At 47.0% G+C, this 22,700-nt stretch overlaps 1 protein-coding gene across 1 annotated transcript in view; it reads right to left on the bottom strand.

Annotated features, from left to right (window-relative positions):
- NRF1 (nuclear respiratory factor 1) overlaps nucleotides 1-22,700 on the bottom strand; it is a 121,679-nt gene that overhangs the window by 52,023 nt on the left and 46,956 nt on the right. Inside the window, exons 3-7 of the mRNA XM_065406342.1 lie at nucleotides 21,559-21,673; nucleotides 19,377-19,503; nucleotides 17,272-17,412; nucleotides 2,524-2,682; nucleotides 1,066-1,263 (exon numbers count right to left, since the gene is read on the bottom strand). Of these exons, the coding sequence (XP_065262414.1) occupies nucleotides 1,066-1,263; nucleotides 2,524-2,682; nucleotides 17,272-17,412; nucleotides 19,377-19,503; nucleotides 21,559-21,673 (740 nt within the window). The remainder of the gene's footprint in view (nucleotides 1-1,065; nucleotides 1,264-2,523; nucleotides 2,683-17,271; nucleotides 17,413-19,376; nucleotides 19,504-21,558; nucleotides 21,674-22,700) is intronic.

The raw sequence follows: 22,700 nt of genomic DNA, 5'->3' as shown, positions 1-22,700 counted from the left end.
CCCATTCATTTTAATGGGTGTTAACCTTGACAGCTAATGAGAATATAAATGTCAACACTAAACTATTTCAACTGTTGATCAAAGCATACATGGAAACAAGAGGGATGAGTCAGCTGAGGTCAGTTTTGTGTGTTTTGCTTTAAGACTCTTATATAATAAAGACATGCACAATTTACTGTAAATGGCAACTTGTTTCAACCTCTCAAGCAGTTGGAGGTTGGTTTAAGCATGGGTGGTGAGTACCACTACTTCTAGTACTCTGAACACTGCCTAAAGCAGCGGTTCCCAAACTGTGGGTTATGACCCCAAACAGGGTTGTGCCATCAGCTAATGGGGTCATGGTGATCTCTACTGTGCTGAAAACGCCATTTTGTTCCACACACCGTGACCTTGCATATACAGTGCGTGTGAGGTCCTGATGCATGGAGGACACCATTTTGTAGAGCATGAACCATACATATGGGGGCCACAATGTGTGGAGGATGCCATTTTGTAGAGAAAAATGGAATCTTCTGTGCGGCGTGACCTCACACGTATGGTGCGTGCGAGGTCACGCTGTGCAGAGGTTGCCATTTTGCTCTTCAAAATGGCATCGTCCGTGCTGTCTGGGATCCCAGGAGGAAATTATTAAAATGGGTTTGTGCCAGCAAAAAGTTTGGAAACCCCTGACCTAAAGTATTGTGCAGAAAATCCTGTCTTGTTTTTGTTGCGGGGGTCAGATAGACATATGTGCAATGATACTCCGGAAAAGTTATGTTTGTTGAAGAGGAGATATGTGTAATATAATATCTGGAGTCAGCAATGAAGGGAACAGTCTATGCCTCAGTTCCCTCTCTGCAAAATGGAGATAACAGGGGTGTTATAAGGATGACTGTATTCCTCTTTCCATTGTGAGGAACTCACATATGATGGTAATGGAGGCCACATAAGTACCTAATATAGACAGACTTAAGATTCCTGAAACATACAGGTTAAGCCAACAGCCAAAGGTGTATAATTAAAAACTTCTGCCAGACATGGCCACTCAATACAGTGAGTGTGAAGGGACAAGTGGGCTCTGCTCACCTGGATGAGGGAGACAGTGCCATCAGGGTTACTGAAGGTCTGTACCACCGTCTGTGATGGGACCAGATGCGCTATACTATGTGTAGCTGCAGTCTGCTGCTGTGTCTGTTGATCCTCAAAGGCATAGAGTAGGTCTTCACGCCCATGCTGTTTGTAGCAGTTCTTCACAATAGTCCGCAATGCTTGGGTCCAGGACACCTAACGGGGAAAAAATAAAAAATTAAATTAAATTAAAAGCAGCATTTCCATTCAGCAATTCCCCCGGGATCTGAGCCATGTAAATCTTTAGTTGGCTTTCTTCAGGGTTATTTTTTAATCAGTATTTTTTTTTCAAAATAAAAACAAAATCCTCCCAGAAAACACCCAGCCTCCTCCATGCCTCCAAGCCCCACGGTTCATGAGCCACCCTATAAAAGAAAGCCAGCATGCGTACAGTCTGCATCCACGTGCCACTTTACAGAACAAGTCTGTAGGACCACGGGGTGGAGGTGAAACAGTTCTGCTCCAAACTTTCAGAGAATTTAACTAGGCGGGAAAAAAACAAAGCCTTTTTAAAAAGATCAAGCAAAGGGTGGACTCTGATACCATAAATCCTGGCTCAACCAGGCCGCCCCCCGTGAGGGACAGCTCAGTCTGTGCAAGGATCTGATCCTGTGATTCACAACATTTTTAATGCCCCTTTGTGATAGTTGGGTAGATAGGTATCTCCCACTCCTCCTTAGCTCCTTGCAACATCCCAACATAGTTGACATGTGTCCCGTTTTCTGTCTGTTCTCTCTCATTCTTTTCACATTTCCTTTCTCCCCACTCACCCCCGACTGCCCCACTATCCCTGTTCTCTCACTTAAAGGAAGGGCACACACTGGTCTGCTTGGTGAGATGGGGTGACCACCTCTGGTTGCTCTCTGTGGGCCTGGAACATGTCCTGTCTAGCAGCTGAATTGCGTGTTTGGGAGAACAGAGACACAGTTTGAGCCAGTGAGCCACTTCTTAAGCCTATATTCATGAGCTGCTACTGTGGCCAACTGGATTAGGAGTTACCTACCACAGGAGTTGGGGGCAAGGAGAAGAGAGGTAGGGTTAAAAATACCATAGAGCAAATTAGCAATAGGGAGTCAGAGTGGATCCAGGATTACGCCTCTTTCACCACCTTCACTGCTCTCCTCTGCCCTTTGCACCCCTTGGACTAAGCTGGGGGGTCAACCCTCCAGGGTGGGAACAAAGGGGCAGACGGATGGTTGTCATGTGGAAGTGGGGGACATCCAGCCAAGATATGGAACTGGGGAGGAAGAGCTATCCCATATGATTTGGGCACAAACTTTTAACCATGGCATGGAACCAGGGAAGTTTATGACCTAGCTGTTCTTTCTGTCACACAAGAGGGAGGCTCAAAACATAACAACCTGCTCCCAAACCCCAACGACTGCCCTGCAGGGTTAGTGACAATACAACACACACCCTCTGTTTCTGCTCCTCTGTACGGACGTCACTGCGAACATTTGCCCATGGAATATCCTCAGGCCACCAAATGGGTTTGCAGCTTTCCTTCCCCCAGCCCGGCTTCCCACGACCTGTTGAGTACTTCAGCATTTCGGGGATAAATGCTCGCAGCTGCGCCTGAAACCAACAGCACAAGAGGGTTAAAACTGGAAATCCCAATTTCTTTGGGGGGGGTTTAAGGTTAGTTTTATAAATTACTAGATTCCGTTTCCACCTGGAAATGATCAGACAAACTACCCACTGGAACTGCCCTGAGCACACCTGAAAGCATGTGATGAATCCCTCTTCACCTCATCCCCAGTCACAGTTGAAAAACAGCTCACTGTTAGGTCATGGGATAGCGACAAACGTATGTCAGCCAATTAGAATAATAAAAGCAAAGCACACCCTATATTACTGTAACATTAAGGTTCAAAACTGCAGTGATGAGAACCAGCCAGCCCAGTTAAAATCAGTGAGGAAATGCCGAGCTAATGCTCTAACAGCAACCTGAACGTAGCTGTTCTGCATATCTTGTATGGTATGCATTGTACAGGGATGTCACAAAGTCAGCAGGGATTCAACAAGCTCTGCTATCAAATACCACCCGTAGGAGAAGTCACAGCAGGAACAGGAGGCATTCCCCCATTGCTAGAACTGTTGGACAGCTCTGTGTAAGGTGGTCTTTTTTTCATGCTCCATCTGAAAAAAATAATCATCTCTGAATGATTTTCCATAAGAAAGTCTTTTGTCAAAGAAAGAGAGGAGGAGATGCGTCAGGCTGACGTTTTCGAGAACATTATGGGAAAGTGTAAAGAGAGGGATGATGTTTCAGCTGAGACAAAAGCATTACTATCACGAGAAAATATTTTGAGAGAGATTTGCAGACCAGATAACACCACAAAGACACATTAACAAGAACATGACTTACTACTAGCAGTATCATGAATTCTGCACACCTATCAGTATGTTTTTAGATCATATTCATGATTATTATTATTATTATTTATATTACCGCCATAGGACCTAGACCCCATTGTGCTGGGTGTTGTACAAACACAGAACAAAAAGATGGTCCCTACCCCAGAGAGCTTGCAATTTAAGCAATGCTGATCACTGTGACACCCAAGTGTCAGATGTTTCTCAGAGAAATAGTCTAATTTTAGACAAGAACATTCTCCCCCCCGACACACACACACACCTCCCCCCACAACCTTCAGTGACTCTGGTGGTAAACCATTTGAACTTCGCTCTCACGGTTGCCACCAGAATTCCTGGATGCAACTAGTCTGATCCTGCAGCCCCAGCCCCAAGAGCCTGCAGTACTAGGCAGCTCAGGGAAGAGGAATCATTTGCTGCTGGTTACAGCCATGACAAGACTTCCAACTAGCAACAGAGACGTTGTTTACCCCACTAGACAACTATCAAGTATTTCCAATTTTCTGTCACAAGAGCATGGGCCTCTTCCAAATGCACTGCTGCCTGCATGACATCACACACACCAGCCTATGTATTAGGCACCTCAGCATCAAACTGCAAGCTAATAGAAACGGACATGTTTGCAAATCAGTTGACCTGAAAGTTCCCTTTTCGGGGTATTTTAAGCAACTGCATCTCAAAGTCGCTCGTAACTGCATCCTAAACCCTTCAAACAACATCCTGCACCAACACCAGAGAGAGGGGAGTACTTCAGATTGACAGGACAGTGTGAAAGGAAGGTGACTTACCTTACGGTAATGGAGTTCTTCGAGATGTATGTTCCCTAGGAGTATTCACTGTGGGTGTGCATGCACTCCGAGGACCCGAGACCAGAAGATTATTCACTAACAGTGTCTATTGGGCTGCGCCTGCACCCTGAACCTCCTCATGCTCCGAACCGAAGGCATACAGGGTGGCCTGGACAGACCGCCTCTCCAGTTCCAACTCTACCGCAAATCACCTCAGAAGGATCTGAAGTAGAGGGGAAGGAGGGGGGTCATGGACTACCCATGGGGACCACACATCTTGAAGAACTCCAGTCACCATAAAGAAAGTAACATTCCTTTTTTCTTTGAGTGCTTGTCCCCACAAGTATTCACCATGGGTGACTCACAAGAAGTGCTCATGGAGAAGGAAGGGGCAAGGGACCCATGCTGCACCATGGATCCCAGGACCACTGTGCCAAAGGATGCATCTGCTGAAGAAGCTTGGGCGTAGTGCCTGGTAAAGGTGTGCAAAGAGACCCATTGTCACCACTCTACAGATCTGTACCAGAGGTATGCCTTGGAGAGAAGCTACAGAGGTAGCGTGTGCTCTAGTCGAATGTGCCCTCACACCCTGAGGAGTTTCCATCAGTTCATAACATAGCAGAATGCAGCCTGAAATCCATTTTGAGAGCCTGTGTGATCAAATTGCCTCCCCTTTCATTTTGCTCATTGAAGGAGATGAATTGTCTCTGGGATTTTTGAAAGGGCTTCATCCTCTGCAGGTAGAAAGCCAAAGCTCTATGCACATCCAGAGAATGAAGTGTCCAGTAGAGGGATAGGCAGATGGAATTCAGAGAGAACTTTTGGGATGAGTTTGGGATGTACTCTTAGGGACATTTTATCCTTATGGAATACTGTGTAGGGAGGGCCTACATAAGAGCTGCAAGCTTCCCTACTCTCCTAGTGGAAGTGATTGCCATTAGAAAGGCTACTTTCATGGATCGATGGAGAAGGGTGCAGGAGGCCAAGGACTTAAGTGGCGGATTCACAAATGCTGACAGCACTAAATTAAGGTCCCAATTAGGAGTTGGCACCAATACTGGAAGAAAGGTTCTGACAAGACCTCTCAGAAATTTCATGTTTGTAGGATGGGTGAATATTCAGCAGTTGCCTACGAGAGGATGGAAAGAGTTGGCTGTTGTGTGTGTACCTGGCAGCAATCTAATGGACAAACCCAAAGACTTTAGGAAGAGATGGTCCAAGAGGAGAGGCATGGGAGGTATCTGGGGACGTTCGCACCAGATGGAGAATCTCTTTCATTTGGCAGCACAGAATTTTCTTGCGGAAGCCTTTCTGCTGTTACTGAGGATGGACTGGACTTCCTTGGAGCATGACCTCCCTCATTGCCCATCCAAATACCAGAGGTGGAGAGAGGCTGGGCTGGGATAGACGGTTTTGCTTTTGTCTCAAGTCAGAAGGTTTGGCAACTATTTTAAGTGGATACATGGGTATGTGGACATCTGGAGGATTCTGATGAACCAAAACTGTCTCACTCACCAAGGAGCCAATATGATCCACTGCCCATTTGTCCTGCTTGACCTTGTTCAGGACCTGTGGTTAGAGTGGGATGGGTGGGAAAGTATACCTTAATGGCACTGACCACGGAACGAGAAATGCGTCTCCTCTGGAATTGTGCCCTTGAGCAGCAAGGGAGTCACAGGCTGGACACTTCTTGTTTACCTGGGATACAAAGAGGTCCACGCATAGGGAGCCCCGCTGCTGGAAGATGTTCTGTACCACTGAGTTTTGCTGTTCCCATTCGTGGTATCTGTGGAAGTGACTACTGAGGCGGTTTACTAAGGTGTTCATTATTCTGGGAAGGTGCACTGTTGAAAGGGAGATATGATGTCAGATACTCCAATTCTGGAGCTTGACTGCCTTTATGTAAAGAGGGGCGGATCCTGCTCCTCCCTGCTTCTTTATATAGAACACCATCATCATGATGTCCAACAGGACTGGAACGTGATGGAAATGTATGAACAGCAGAAACCTTCTGCAAGCCTCGTGCACAGCTCGAAGTTCAAGCAGATTGCCACTTGGTTGTCCAGGTGTATTCTCCAACCCAGTAACGAAGGGTCCATAAGTAGCTTCTTTGTGGGTGGAAGGGGAATGAAGGGAACCCCTACACACAGACATCTTGTTTTCTCACCAGGCAAGAGAAGACAGAAAGCTCTGAGGCAACGTGACATGCTTGTCTGTTCGGAGCTTATACACACCTGAAGGCGATGACTATTCAGCCTTGTGAAGGATGTTACATAGGTGCAGGTGGCCATGTGGCCTAGAAGGACCAGAGAGGAGGGAGCTGTCAGCTGGGGGAATCAGTTGGAGTTGGGCAATGAGGTCCCTGTTCTGAGGTAAGTAAGCTTTGACTGAAGTTGAGTCCATAGTCGCTCCAATAAATTCTATAATCTGCCTTGGAGTTAAAGTGGACTTTTCTGGGTTCACTTGAAGCCCTAAGGATTGCACAAGACTGAGTACGAGCATGCTGTCAATTAAACTCCCTAAAATAGCCATCCCATGAGTAACCAGTTGTCAAGGTAGGTGGATGTTGGGTTACCCTAGCAATGCAGGTCCATCACTACCACTGAGAGCATCTTTGTGAATATTCTCAGGGCTGCTGAGAGACCAAAACGAAGGACTCTGTACTGGTAATGCTCTAGGCCCACCATCAAGGTTAGAAACCTCCTGTGAGCCAGGTGAACGCCTACTGAAAATAGGCATCCTTTCAAATCAAGAACTGCAAACCAGTCACTTTTGTTGAGGGATGGGATTACAGAAGCCAAGATGGTCATCTTGAATCTCCAACAACCGATGGAGACATTGAGTTGCCTGAGATCCAGGATGGGTCTCCATCCACCCTTCTTGGGAACGAGGAAGTATCAAACAGAAACCCTTCCCCCTGGGATGAGGCACAGGCTCTCCAGCTTGAGCTGAAGAAGGGAGTCTCTACCTCCTGTCTGAGAAGCCTCTTGAGAGGTGTCCCTGAAGAGGAACGGGGGAAGGGTTGGTGTAGGAATGGAAAGGAATTCTATTGTGCAGATGATCTTCCAGACCTAAATTTCTGAAGTAATATGTTGCCGGGTTGGGAAGGAATAGAATAGGTGGCCACCAAAGCGAGTGGGAAGGTGTCTGGCTGCGTGGAGATTGGTTGGCGGCTCTCAAATGTCCTGTCGAAATGGCTTCTTGGCATGGGATTGTGGGTGAGGAGGAACCGATGGCATGGCTTTCTGCCTCTGGAGTCTCCTGGGTGGCTCATAAACCCATTGCTGGAAGAAGGGCAGGGGCGCAGGATGTTGTCTGTAAGGAGGTGGCTTATAGTACTTCCTCTGTGGGGCTGTGGTGTAGATCCTCAAGGAGTGGAGGATAGCCCAGGATTCTTTAAGAGAGTGTAATAATTTGCCTGTTTTTTCCCCAAACAAAAGATTACCCTCAAAGGGGAGGTCTTCTACCATCGTTTGGGCTTCCTCAGGAAACCCCAAGGAGTGAAGCAAAGAAGCCTGCCTCATGACTACCAAAGTCACCCTGGTGCGTGAAGTGCCGTCAGCTGCATCAAGTGACACCTGGAGGGGCCACCGAGCTATGAGCTTCCCCTCTTCCAGAATAGCCTAAAACTGAGGCCTGAGCACCGAAGGAAGTTTGCTAACAAATGTAGACAGCTTACTATAACTAATAAAGTCATGTAAAAAGTAACAGAGGGTCCTGTGGCACCTTTAAGACTAACAGAAGTATTGGGAGCATAAGCTTTCGTGGGTAAGAACCTCACTTCTTCAGACTTGCATCTGAAGAAGTGAGGTTCTTACCCACGAAAGCTTATGCTCCCAATACTTCTGTTAGTCTTAAAGGTGCCACAGGACCCTCTGTTACTTTTTACAGATTCAGACTAACACGGCTACCCCTCTGATACTTAATAAAGTCATATTTCCAAATCAGAGCCTGGTAATTGGCTATCCAGTATTGTAGGCTGAGTGGAGAAACTCTTGCCCCTAGGAGGTCCAGTTTTTTAGCATCCTTGTCGGACGGGGTAGAAGGAGGCTGGTGCAGTCTGTTGCACTCAGTAACAGTTTGTACTACTAGAGAATTTGGTACGGAATGGGAAAACAAATATTCTACCTCGTTAGGTGGGACAACATAGCTTTTCTCCATCCTTTTTGGAGTTGGGACATAAGTGGCTGGAGCATGCCAAACAGTCCCAGTCAATTCTAATATGGCCTTGTTGATGGGAAGTGCCACCTTGCCGGGGTCTGTAGTCTGGAAGATATCCAGAAACTTATAAGTAGGGTCCTAGACTTCCTTCAGCGAGATCTGTAAAGCCTCCACAATCCTCCTCAGGAGGTCCCGGAGAGGTTTATAATCCTCAGGCAGCAAAGGTGAGGCTGGCACCACCACCTCCTTGGGAGACAAGAAAGAGCCACCGGTGGAAGGGAGGGTTCTTGCTGGTTGGGCTGTTCCTGATCCTTACCGTGCTCCAGGGGCTGATGCTTTTCCCCATGAGATGATCTCTGTTGGCACTCTTGCTCCCATCTCCTGGAGCCAGGGGGTCTGAAGTAAGGGTCCCAAGAACCCCAACAGGGATGTGGTGTGGGGTCATATGGGTATGGAAGTGGTCCCAATGAGGGAGGGTGTCACTTGTCCCAGGGCTGATGATATGTCTTGCGGAGATGGCAGAGTACAAACGAGGCTCTGGAACCCCTATCAGGGCTAATGGCGCATCTCTGGACTGTCAGAATGACCGGTGCATCAATCCTGCCAGAGGAATACGAGTGATTGGAGTCTATGGGCGAAGCCAACAGAACTGCCTGTCTAGTGGTGCCACTGCAGGTGGATGGCATGCATGAGTGGTGCACAGTCAGTGCTGGCAGCTCCTTACCACAGCGGAAGGGACCAGCGAGTGGGTCCAGCAGAAGAGCAAGAGGGGCTTCTACGCATAGATGGAGCCGACATCACAGGCTTGGGATGGTAAGTAGGGGTTGGTACCATTAAGTTCCTTCTCTGCTTGTGGTATGGAACCACTGCTGCAGAGAGCGACCACCCTATCCTCTCCTTCACTGACGATGGAGCTGGACCTGCCCCTCACTTAGGCAGCAGTCAATGGGCATGCCTGATTCCCGGTACGGCTGATATCTGCGCACACACCCTGGGAGATGCAGACACACCTGTACCGGGGCACCGAGTCTTGCCTGACTTAGAGGGGGTAGGGTAGGCAGACCTGTTCTTAGAGGGTTTAGATGGGGATTTCTCCCGCTTCTCATAAGGTTGCTTTCCTTTACCCTCTTCCCATCCATGCCTGCTAGAGTCTTTAGATCTGGACTTTTACGATCTGGGAAGTGCTGGGTCCAGAGAGGTGCTAGTGGATGGATCCTGGCAACGTACATGGGTGTCAGAAGCCCCTGGGTCGAGCTGTGGCCTCATGGAAAGCTCCTGACATGCCTCCTAAGCCGAAACTCTTGAGATTGTCACAGACAAGGTAGGAAGGAACGACAAATCTCGCACTCGGATGGAATGTGAGATTCTCCAAGGCAGTACAGGCAGAAGGAGTGGGGATCACTGACCAGGAAGACCCAGAGGCAGGCCACGTAGGACTTAAAGCCCAGGATTTGGGGCATAATGGGTACTCCAAACGGTGCAGGTGAGCAAGAAGGAGGAACACCTCCTAACCCAAACATTAATCTAACTAGCTACACTGCTAAACTAACGACACTGAAATAAACGATTTACAATAATCCCCGAACAGACGGCAGGAAGGCCAGCCAAGCTGCGGGCACTGTGGAATTCCATCTCAGACCACCAGTGGTAGACTGGAACTGGAGAGGTGGTCGGTCCATGCCACCCTTTATGCGCTTCATTTGGAGCACGACGCTGTGCAGGCACGGACCAATGGACATCGCTAATGAAGACTCTTCTGGTCTCAAGCACACGTGCATCCACAGCGAATATCCCTCTGGACCAGCACTCGAAGAAGTGCACTCCCCATAGATTCTGTATAAAGCCCAGGGCATTACATACCATCCGCATTTCTATAGCTACTTTCATCTCAAGGTGACTATCCCCAAGGTAGAAATGGGGAAAGTGAGGCCCAGAGAGGTTAAATGATTTGCTCAAGGTCATGCAGGGAGTCGGTAGCAGACACACCCAGGTCTCCTCCCGCCCACCCCAGGCTCTGCCCTCTAGAACGCTGCCTGCTGTGGGGCCTAACCTTTCTGTGCCACAGCTTCCCCATTGATAAAACAGGGGCAATGCCCATGCTGTGAAGTGCTCTGAGATGCTTGGGCAAGAAGCATTATAGAAACGCTAATTATTAAAAAATCATGAGCGTGAATGGAATTTCGTTGTCAAAAGCTCCTTCCCAGAACTCCTAGCTGTCCTCCTTGTTACCAGATGGATTAATTACTGATCCTCAGGAGTTCAGAGACTCAAGCTACTCAGGGCACTTGTTAAGGAGGGTTCGCCTCTAATCCACCAGGGAAACAATCAACAGCAGCGGCACGGCATTATAACCTGCTCAAGCGCGAGGGCCTCTCTAATTAGCATCACAACAAGACCTGCCCCCCTCATCCCACCTGCTCACAAAAGCCTAAAATGGGCTACAGTTCTGAGATGCAGAGCCCCATATCACCTAAGTGTGCAGCATCTGGGAGGGAATCCGCACAGTATGTTGAACTCGGAGCCCTCAGACCCTCACAACCCCCCCTCCCCACCATACAAAAAGGGGAAACCCTGGCAAAAGCAAGTCACTTATAAAAATAAAGATTCATTCCAATCTCCTCAGTCCATCAGTTTGGAAAAGAGCTTGCGTGAGCTACAATGCAAGGTCTATACACGATGTTGTTAGAAACGTTTATTGGGTGCCCTTTAGCTAAAGCACCTGGGGTCTTCTAAGGAAAAACAGTAAGATGAACCCTTAAAGCTAATGAGTTAATCCTGATCTTAACTATCCTCAGCCTCCAAAAAACCAAGATGCACCCAACTGCAGAGACACAGAAACACTAGAAGCAACAGGGCAAAGTGCAAGATGCATCTAATAACAGCCAGGCCTGAACTCTGACAGTCTGCTAAGGGAAGCAGCTTCCAGAACAGAGCACCTTCTGTGAAGAACAGCCTTCCAAGGGCCCCCAGAAATTCCCCCTTGGGAGAGCACCAGCCATCTGCAACAGCTGCAATGGGGCATAGGCGGATTAAGCCAAGTCTAGACAATTCCTATTCTTGAATCGTACCTGAATGATGAAGCAGGTGATGGCAGATGAAGCAGTAACCAGAGTGGAACACTGGGGTTCTGTGATCATGTGTCCATCCTTCCTAACAGATGAGAAAGCTGCGTTCTGCAGCAATGGATTTTAGACTGAATGATCAAATAATATTTTATCTGCAGCAGCAGATTTAAAAAATGGGACATCGGCCAAGGTAGGTAGCAACAAATTCACCATCATGAATTGCCTTTTTACAAAGCTCATCTTGCCCTTCTGGAACCCCTTTCCACTGCTGGCCCTTCAGACAGGCCAGACTGGGTGAGAAGTTGAGCCAAATTTAATCATTTGTTGAAGCAAAAATGAGAGAGAGGGCCTGATCTCACAGATCTCAATGGGAGCTGAAGATACCTGGCACCGGACAGGATGGAACCCTTAATATGCCTGGTAAATGCAGCAGGCTGGCACCCCCCACCACCGGAGGCAAATCTCTATCTAATAATATTGTTCCAACCCATAGCCAGAGGTACAGTGGGAACGCTACGAGTGCTCAAAGCAGAGAAACTCACGGAATATTGTACAATGGGTCAGAGCTGAGGAGCAGAGATTGGGGACGGGAGAGTAGGCAGAACATACCATGCAGAAGAGGCTCAATCAGATCCTTTGATTAACTGACCTCACCCATTCACACTTCCTTTAATCTTGCATTTTACTCTTACATGAGCCATCTCCCTCCCCCTCACACACCTTGGTCAGGTGAAAAATAAGAAACGTATAAAGAAATCAGAATTGTTAACCCATTTGCTGAGCTCTTGCGCAGCCTGAAGAGTGGTGCACCCTCTAGTCAGGAGAGCATACAGTACCACTGTCCCTTAAAGCGCACTACTGTACATCCCATTCCACCTGCAGCACACAAGGTTTAGAAGTCCTCTGAATGCTGCATACAGCAACTTCATTGCATCAGGATGCTGCAAACCAGGCACAAGAACAAACCCTGAGCCTCCAATGATAGGATGCTTTCTGAATGCTGGCATGCACGGTTACAGGTGTGCTTCAACCCCCCTCCATTATATACTCACCACGACTGACTAACTTTAGTTTCCCCAACATAACTGTTCAGTGCCTAATGGTAAATTGGTTTGGTGCCTAGATGCTGACCCACATCAGTGAAACAAACACCTTTTAATTTCCTTTTTAGGGGGAACTGGGGTGGGGTAGAGTCATCTTTGCATCCAAATCATACGCAGATGTTAAAACAAAGAAAGAAAGGTCAGGTTAAGGGACAAATTTTGCATTCAGGAAGGTGTAAGCAACATGCAGCAACTTCACTGAGGTTTATATATGCAGAGCAGAGTGCAGAATATGACTCAGTGTTCATGCACTGAGTTCAGATAAAGACATGGATAAGCTACTAGCCATCAAGCTCACGACTGGGCTGTTCTGAAGTCCTTTGTCAAAATGCCCATTGACTACAATGGGAGATTCCCCTGAGTAAGGGCTTCAGAATCAGACCCCGCTGCATACATTTTTCACACACAGCACAGGTGGGCAGTGCTCTCCGTCTGCAAATCCATGGAAACACCTTTACTCAACCTACGGAAGGTTTTATTTCCCCCAAGACCTCCAAAGAAGCAGGGCAATTAAAAGGAGAATTATTTTCATCTCCTTTTCAGTGAGCTAAACCTAACGCTTCTAACACCTGTCCAATGAGACCTGCAGCTGTTCAAAGCCAAAGCCTCATTTTTCCATTCCTAGTGACGTGCCTCTTAATTGAGATGCCCAATATGTATTTTTAAATTTTTCTGCTTTCCTCCAGGCTTTGTAATCTCCAGTCACAAACCAGAATTGAAAAAGGCTAGATTCTCCTGTTAGCTGACGAAGGCAAACATCAGGAAAAGAATATATTGAGCCATGTAAAAATGATCAGCCGTCAACTGAAAAGCTTGATCTCTGCTCAGCTGGGCATTCTGGGGACCAAGGTTTCTGCTACAACATTTGATGGAATCACTAGCCATGCAAGATGCTTCATTCTTTGTACTGATTTAGGGCTAGTAGTATCTTCCGCTCTCCCAAGTGAGATGCAGAGCCCTGAACGTGGGTCACTGCAGAATTGTTGTGCTTTAAAATTGACTTATAACTCTTAAAGTGCCATTGTGGTCAGAAAAGTGACTCTGAAAACGTGGCACCATTTTAGTCAACGTCTCTGCTCCCTGCAGTGTCCAAGTGCTAGCTCAGGTTTAACTGAAGTAAGTGTTTACTTCTCTTAGCCCTGCAGGGGCTGTACAGCTATAAGCTAGGGAGACTCCCTCATTAACAAACCGGTCAGCTGTGATCCAAATGTAGCATCTTTGTTAACTTTAACAGGCAGAAAGACCACAGGTGGATTTTCAGATCCCATGGAGAGTTTGTAGCCCTGGCAATACTTAATAATACTTTGTCCTAGGGTGGCCCTCTACCATCCAAGGCTCTCAAAGTATTTTATAAATGTTTATGACAGTGACGAGCACCTGGTGGCCCACCAGATCATTTTATTTAGCCTGCCACAGCCCAGCTCAGGGCAGGTGATCCAGAGGCACCAGGAAGGGGATGGGGCGTCATGGGGGGAGGGTTTCACCTGCACGCTGTTGCAAGAACCAATGAGCCAGAGTAGGGAGTCGGGCCAATAGCCCAGGATAGGAGCTGCTGTGGAGGGATGACTGCAGGGTGGGCTTACTCTTCAACCCCTCCCGCCCCCCCCCCCCCATTGTGTCACATGCCCAAAGCAGGACCTGACACTCCCCCTGCATTACCCTGTGAACCTGCCAAAGAATTTTAGTGGATCGTGTGGCCCTCTACTTCCTTTAAGTTGCCCAGTCCTGATTTATGAAGTCATCCCCATTTTACAGAGGGGAAAGTGACAAGAGCATTGACGTGACCACCTGTCCACAGACAGACGATCTGGGCACTATCCACAACAAACAGAGAATGGTATTTATTACCTAGTCCTGCCTTGAGTGCTGGGGCCTGAACAAGACGACCTCTCAAGGTCCCTTCCAGTCCGGCACTTCTACGAGTCTATGAGGATGAGGGTAAAGGTAAAAGTGCAAGAGCTACATCTGTCTACAGCAGGGGTCGGCAACCTTTCAGAAGTGGTGTGCCGAGTCTTCATTTATTCACTCTAATTTAAGGTTTTGCGTGCCAGTAATACATTTTAATGTTTGTAGAAGATCTCTTTCTATAAGTCTATAATATATAACTAACTATTGTTGTATGTAAAGTAAATAAGGTTTTTTAAAATGTTTAAGAAGCTTTATTTAAAATTACATTAAAATGCAGGGCCCCCCGGACCAGTGGCCAGGACCCGGGCAGTGTGAGTGCCAGTGAAAATCAGCTCGTGTGCCGCCTTCGGCACGCGTGCCATAGGTTGCCTTCCCCTGGTCTACAGCTTGGGAGAAATTCAACACCATTGCAATACAGTTGTTTAAACAAAAAGTGTCATTCCTGCAAGAAAGGTATTCCTAATTAGGCAGTTACTTAAGCGTGATGGGTGCACGAGATCTCAAAATAAGATGCCTTGTAAGTTACTTTACTGTTGCATCAACAGTTTGCAAACTTATTGCCAGAGAACGCTGCTCCAATAGATAACGCCAGAGTACAAGTGCTCCACCACTAATAGAAAGAGGAGGGGCAGAGAGATTAGGGAAGGTTAGAAGCAGAGTGCACTGGAGCAGTCAGCAATCCCCTCTGTATATGTACTCCTCGTTATTTATATTGCAATAGCAGTGAGTGCCTACTGAACCCTGTTTAGGATCTGGGCCCCCTTGTACAGGGTGTTAGCAAGAGCTAACTATCTGATTTAGGAAATCATCAACCGTGCTAACAGATCAGTCAAAGGAGCTTTTGCAGAAGGACTCAAGGTGCCACCTTCCCCTTAGCAGTGAATAAGAGTAAGCACGAAGAACCAGAAATCAAAGTCACATCTCACACATGGCAAATCAGAGCAGTCAACGCCCCACAGCCACCTGCCTAGGCCAGATTTGTGCACAGAATAATTGTTTCAAAACCACAGAATTTTCTTAACAGCTGATGGCCAAGGCCACTTCACACCTAGAGGAAACAGAACTGCTTATATTTTAGATTTAACGCAAGAAGATTTTTTAAACAAAAAGTACAGATTAAAGAGCTGAGGTTGTCTAACCATGTTTGGAGAGCCGGGGGTAAAACTTAAACAACTCTTGATGTTGAAGTGTTGCTCTCATTTCCAACACTAGCATAAAAATTAAATATCTTCTGTGTAGAAAATCCATGTGAGGGGTTTACTAGAATGAAAGTTAGACATTTTTATATTGTTTCAATGATAAAATGCAACACTAACAGCCATCGAGTTGACTGGACAAAAATTCTTCTTTTTAATAGCAGCTATTTTTATAATAGCTTTTCTTAATTAATTAGCCTCTTACAGTTGGTATGGGTACTTCCACCTTTTCATGTTCTCTGTATGTATAAATATCTTCTTACTGTATGTTCCATTCTATGCATCCGATGAAGTGGGCTGTAGCCCACGAAAGCTTATGCTCAAATAAATTTGTTAGTCTCTAAGGTGCCACAAGTACTCCTGTTCTTTTTGCTATTTTTATATATGTGCTTACATCCTGCAGCAAAAAGAGGGGAAGCTTCTTGAAATTTCTACCACACTGCAATAGCTGCAAATCCTGGATTTCCTCCAGTCAATCTCAGAAGCCAACCTCATCTCTCTCTAATCTCCTTTCTTTCTGTTCCACTAGCACCAATTTCTTCTCTGTCCCTTCCTCACAATGTCACCACTGTTGAGGTGAAAACCTCTCTCTTCACTGCTCTGACCACTCTCTGCGTCAACAACTCTTCTCCTGAAGCACCTTGACCTTCTGCTGACATATCATGCTACAAACCCATATCTAACTTACTGACCACCCTCACCCCAGGTCTCACTCAGCCTTGTTCCTCTCTGAGTTTCTGCCTCCCAGCTGGGTTTGGGCATTTGTGATTTGTTTTGATCTGCCTGGGTGAGCACGTGCAGAGCCTTTTACTTAGCTCCTTTACACAATGTTCGTTGCATCCTTTCCTCCTCTCCTGTCCCTGCCACCACCAGGGGAGAGAGGAGATTTACATACAAGACTATTGATCCTTCCCCACTCAGGGGAAGTTTCCTTCAGAACCCCCTCCCCTTTTCTCCCAGAGATGGGACCACCAATGCAACATTGCTCAGAGGAGGACTGGGTCATGAGAGGATGAGGAGTCCTCCCACCCCTACGGCAGATGACTCACTGTAACCACCAAGTATTAGCAGCTCGCCCCTGCCCCTGAGGTGGGAGAGTGGCATTTGCCCTGGAGCATAACTATCAGTGGGTTTCCTTCTGCTTCCACCCACAGCATCAGCGAGAAAGGGAGAGAGGAAAAAAACCAAGGCACAAGGGGGGGAAACTAAAAGGGGATTCTACTGACAAGTAATAAGCCACCTTCCCGATACCAGTGGTTATAAACCATTCCAAGGTGCAGGACTGACAGCTCTGATGGAGCACAATGACAACGATCCCACAGGGAAAGGTGGGGGAGGAGTCCCAGCAATCTGTGCTCTAGCCCTCACTAGGATTTCTACAATGTCATATGGAAAGCAGCACCAGTGATAAATATTCACATCTATTACCTGGCCCACTATGGTCCCACCAGAGAGATGGGATTAAGTGTCCCTTAGGACGCAGGCATACACTCCACTGCAAAATCAACAGGCTTTAAAACTCCTCTTCATTTCTTCTTCCAAGTTTCCACCTTCCTTGGCTGCTTACCTGGGTCATCTTGTCCACAGAGACAGGAATTCCGTCGATGGTTAGGGGTGGCAGCTCGGAGTTAACCTCTTGTGGCGCAGGTGCATGCTCCGCTAGTGCTGACTCCAGGTCTTCCAGGATCATGCTCTTGTACTTGCGCACCTGTGGGGAATCATTAGGCTCAGGTAAACAAGGTAAAGAGCAACAAGAGAGGCAAGGGTGCTAGGTAACCGGAGGAGGGGCTGTTCACTCTTCCCCAAGACACTGCAGAACTGAGTGAGCAAACAATGCCACAGCTGGGAGGTAAAAATACCCACTGGCCCCAAAGGGCTGCATGAAAGAGAAATGATGAAACTCCAAGTAACACCGCCAAGAGGGAGCATTAGAATGCTTTTAATAAAAGTTTGGAAACAACGGTGCTGTTGCAACCAGGATGATCCCCTCTGTGATGCAGTAGGGAGCGGAGCAGATTGACTTGGGAATGTCGTCTAGTTTTACTGGGACTGTCTGCACTGGGGATGAGATAGCAGGGGATGACTTTATTTGAGGGACGATACCTGAGCCTGTAACCTAAGCCAGAAGGGGGGTGGGGCCAGGTGACACCTTTGCCTGGGAAACTGGACAAGGGCTAGAGGAGGAGCGGGGGGAGGGGAGTGAGTCGGCTGGAGGGGGTTTCAGTTTGGGGCTGGCTGGGAAGACGCAGGGAACCCTAAGTCTGGGGTCTAAGCTCCTTGCCCCCAGAGGGACCTGGCTGAGGGGTCCTGGTTGTACCTACAAGCCCTGCTTGGGACTGTGTTCCTGTTGTCTAATAAACCTTCTGTTTTACTGGCTGGCTGAGAGTCACGGTGAATCGCAGGAAGTGAGGGTGCAGGGCCCTGACTCCCCCACACTCCGTGACACCCTCATTTCCTGCAAGGCTCAAGGAAGCTCATTCGAGGCTAGCTGGAATCACTGACAGCCGAGACGATTTTAAACCCTTTCCACTTACCAGCAGAGTCCAGTCCTTCCTGACTGTCCTGGAAATCGGTGGTCTCCAACTATTCCAGGTAACTACTTGTTTGCCAGACTGAGACCTCAGCAGTACCAGCCAGTGACTCCCTTAGGCCCCACCCTCCCACTGCAGGCATCTACATGAACTGCACGTCCAGCCTCAGGTGCACCAGCACTGCTTGCCTCCTATTGAACTGGACACACTCCTCTAACCTAAGCCACAATGGAGCCTGGGTTGCTTCAAACCCCAGATCCCACAAGAGTAAGGCCTGGAGCAGCCCAAGCGGCACTGTAAGATATAGCACGTCACAGCAAATAGGGCAGATTTGGTGATGTATGTAGCTCAGCACAGAGGCAGAACTGCACATTTATCTTTCAGGTTGGAGAGGAGCTGCAGCGGGGGCTACTGGCTGAGGGGTTGCTGGCCAGCCCAAGCACCAGTGGCTAAAGCTTGAAGTCCCAGAACTGCTACATATACCAGTGGTTGGGAACCAAAGCTGTAAGTAACATCCCGTAATCATAGCTAAATGAGAGCAAGGTAACAACACGCACGTCTTTGGTCCCAGAAGTCCCACTAAATCCCTTCCCTCCTCCCACCACGCATCTGACCATTCAAGACAGTACCACCATGAATAGCTGTCAGATCCTTTCTACCCTACCCCAGCCTTGCCCAAAGCTCACTGGTGCGAGCAATACAGGCTCTAGGCCCTGATCTCATTCCATAGCTCCCCAGGCAAAGTACTCCACATGATAGACAGAACAGCACTGAATGCAGCCATCTCTAGGGTGAAGGCAGCATCCAGATGCACAATCAGCTCACAGCACAGAAATGGAGAAAGGGGAAATTTTGGTCTGGAACACTAAGCTAAACTCCTCTTTTATGAGAAGTGACAGGGAACATTTAGTGTCTCTAAACAGTGCAGGTGGGACCTCAGTATTAAGTCCTTATCTGAAAGCCCCGCATTCAGTTATTCACCATGCCAGGATTTGATCTTGTGGCTCCAGGTGTGTGTGTTTTTCAAACCTGAAGCTGACACCACTCACTGGCTCTTAGAAGCATTATAAGCCAAGATGAAACATGCACAGAAAGCAAACAACTCATCTTCAATCCTTTTCCCCTTCCCAGGGAGACTTACCACATTCTCCAATGGTGCAGCACCAAACACTTTAAAAACAGGATTGGGTTTGGAGGGGGATATGCAAAGAACAATGGCCTGCTGCCCCACTCTGGTGGTATATTCATCTAGCGTGGCACGCAGCTTCCTGAAACAGGGGAAGAAAACAAGGGGAGAGGGGAGATAAAAGTAAGGGCCATTCCAGCCACTGTCCTTCAGATTACAATCCCTCCTCTTGACCCTGCCCATTCCAAAAGCAGGTGTGAAAGGAAATCCTGGTGAGTAACAGTGACCACACAAGCATCCCTTTGCTCCCACGGGCCTGCTATATTCCCTTTTGCCAGACTCCAGCTCAGCTATGGCGTTTCTACTTTGCACAAAGAAATATGTTCATGAAAAAGAAAAAAGTAAAGTAAAGTAGAGAGAGGAAAGAAATGAACATTTATCTCTCAGCAGTGAAGTTAAGGGCACAGAGGATATGTCACATCAGATCAAACCACTGGGCCCATCATGTCTGGGATCCTGTCTCCAGCTAAGGTGACGAGATGAGAGGAAGAAAATATCGGGACACATGGGGGTGGGGAGGGGGTGTCTGCCGGCAGAGCAAAAAAAAAAAAAAAAAAAGCCGAGTGCTGCCGGTGGAGCAAAAAAAAACACCAGTGCTGCCAGCGGAGCGAAATATCGGGACAAATTGCGTCGGGACGCAAAGATCGGTCGGGACGCGGGATAAACACCTAAATATCGGGACGGTCCCAATTTTATCGGGATGTCTGGTCACCCTATCTCCAGCAGCGACCAACACCCGATGTCAAGAAAACCTCCATGAAGCACTTGACCAATTGTGCAACATTGGAGAGAAATTAATTTTCTGCCGCCTCTGGATGATCAGTTAACAGAGGGAGGAACAAGCTACAGTCATCCACTGGCTAACAGAATATACAGAATTTATAGGTAGAGCACTTTGAAATGTTTTACAGATAAAGAATCCCACAACAATGCTGAATCATTCACTGGTACTTCAATCCTGCACAAACCATAACTGAAGTGTGGTAAGCAAGAAACAGAGACATTGCAACAGCTGGCTAAGGGAAATGTGTATATTCAGCCACCTGTTACATCAGTGAGTCCCTTTGGGATGGTCCTTCCATGGGGAAACACTCATACTTACCACTTCTTTCCTTGTATTAACATTTAAATGATGTGAGAGAATTGACAAGAAAATGGCAGTGACTTTGCTAGAGCGGATCATAGAAAGTTTATATAGGGGAGGAGGAGCAGTTCTCACCATATAAGTTGCCACTTTATGCGACATTACGGTTATCAATGCAAATGGGCATTTCTGAGCCCCCTTCAGCAGTGGATGTACTGCTGAAAGCTGTCATCATGTGACACCATATAGACGCCCCAGTGTCAGACACACTAGACCAGCTCCCTTCTGGCTCGCACGCTGATTTAAACAGACAAACATTTACTATTTAACTATGTTGACAAAATGGCAAAATTCTTCTGATTGTCAAACTGACAAAATGCATGAAACTGACATGCTTTGCCAGTGTTTTACCCAAGTCATTTGTGCTAGAAAAGGGAAGAAAGAGCTAAAGCCCCTATAATGTGGTTTCACCCAGGACATTTTTATTGAAAACACCCACTATGTGCCACCTCAGCTTTGCTAGAAGAGGGCGTGCAGGGACAAGTGTTAGCTCATTTTCATCTTGCAGAACTATTGGGAGGACTTATAAGAGGCCTCATTCAATAATACAATAAAGATGCATCCCTCGTGACGGTGGTGAATGGTTTATACCATTCCAGAGCTGGGATAGTGCAGCTCCAATGGTTCTCAAGATAATGGTTTTAGCAGTAGTTAAGAATTCAAAAAAGCAAGATGGTAATTAGGATGACGTGGACTAAATTTGTGATTAGGCAGGAATAGAAATAAATAGAGAATACTATCAGAATGGGGACTTCAGTCTCTGCGGCTCACACGACCATATTAAAGCAGAGAAGAGCTGCAATCTGATCCATTTTTGCAAATTAAATGCAGCCCTCAGGTTCCATGCAAATTGCCAAAGATGCCCCCAGCTGAGCAACATGTGGCCAGTCTCTGATCTCTCAACAACAAATGGGTTTTGGAAAGGCACAAACAGAAATGGACATGGCTGTTAGCTTGCAGAAGCCACAGGCAGCTGCAGTAGAGGGTCCTTACCGTAATAAACGGGTCTGCTGCCTCTTGCGGATGGATGGGTTGGACTCAAACACGTGAGGTCGCTTTCGTTTTTTACCTGTTGCCACGGCGGCAGCTGCTGCCATTCCCACCGGGCCTGGAACCAAACCACAAATGGTGAATCAGCGCACAATCTATTAACTGAACAAGACAGGGAAGTGACCATTATGCCAACTGGAACAGGTTCTGAAGGGCTCTGGTAATACAAATAAATAAATAAATAATGGGGCTTTTACCCTCATCCGGACCAAAGTAACCAGAATTTTTTGCAAAACTGTCACCAAACACTGAAATTTCTTTCCCTGCAGGGATCAGGGGGGTATTTCAAGAAACTCTGTCCAGGTTGGTAGGCCTAAAGTTAGGCATCAGGTGAACATTGCATATTTCATTTCACAGAATTCTCCTCCCAATTATATAATTACTATTCAGGATTGTTTGTAGTCTTCCCCCAACTACAAAAATAACCCAAGTGCTGTAGTCAGTGTGGCCACTGGACAATCAAGGTGCTAAAGGAACACTCAAAGAAGACTAGGCCATTGTGGAGAAGCTAAATGAATTCTTTGCATCCGTCTTCACTGCAAAGGATATGGGGGAGATTCCCACACCTGAGCCAATCTTTTTAGGCGACAAACCTGAGGAACTGTCCCAGATTTAAATGTCCCTAGAGGTGGTTTGGGGAAAAAACTGATAAATTAAACAGTAATAAGCAGGGATCCTAGTTTTCCCGTGATAAAAAAAACAAAATTCTCCAATAAAAATCAAAATCAAAATCCACGTTTTCCCATGATTAAAATGAAATGCTGAACTTTAGTTTCCCTAGCCACAATATATATATAGGTATCAGTTGAACTAGGGCAGCGGTAGGCAACCTATGGCACGTGTGCCGAAGGCGGCATGCGAGCTGATTTTCAGTGGCACTCACACTGCCCGGGTCCTGGCCACCGGTCCAGCATTTTAATTTAATTTTAAATCAAGCTTCTTAAACATTTTAAAAACCTTATTTACTTTACATACAATAGTTTAGTTATATATTATAGACTTATAGAAAGAGACCTTCTAAAAACGTTAAAATGTATTATTGGCACACAAAACCTTAAATCAGAGTGAATAAATGAAGACTCGGC

Source organism: Emys orbicularis, chromosome 1, assembly GCF_028017835.1.
Source record: "Emys orbicularis isolate rEmyOrb1 chromosome 1, rEmyOrb1.hap1, whole genome shotgun sequence".
Taxonomy (NCBI): Eukaryota; Metazoa; Chordata; order Testudines; family Emydidae; genus Emys; species Emys orbicularis.
Note: the sequence above shows the minus strand (reverse complement) of the source record. Positions and strands in the feature narration are given on the sequence as shown.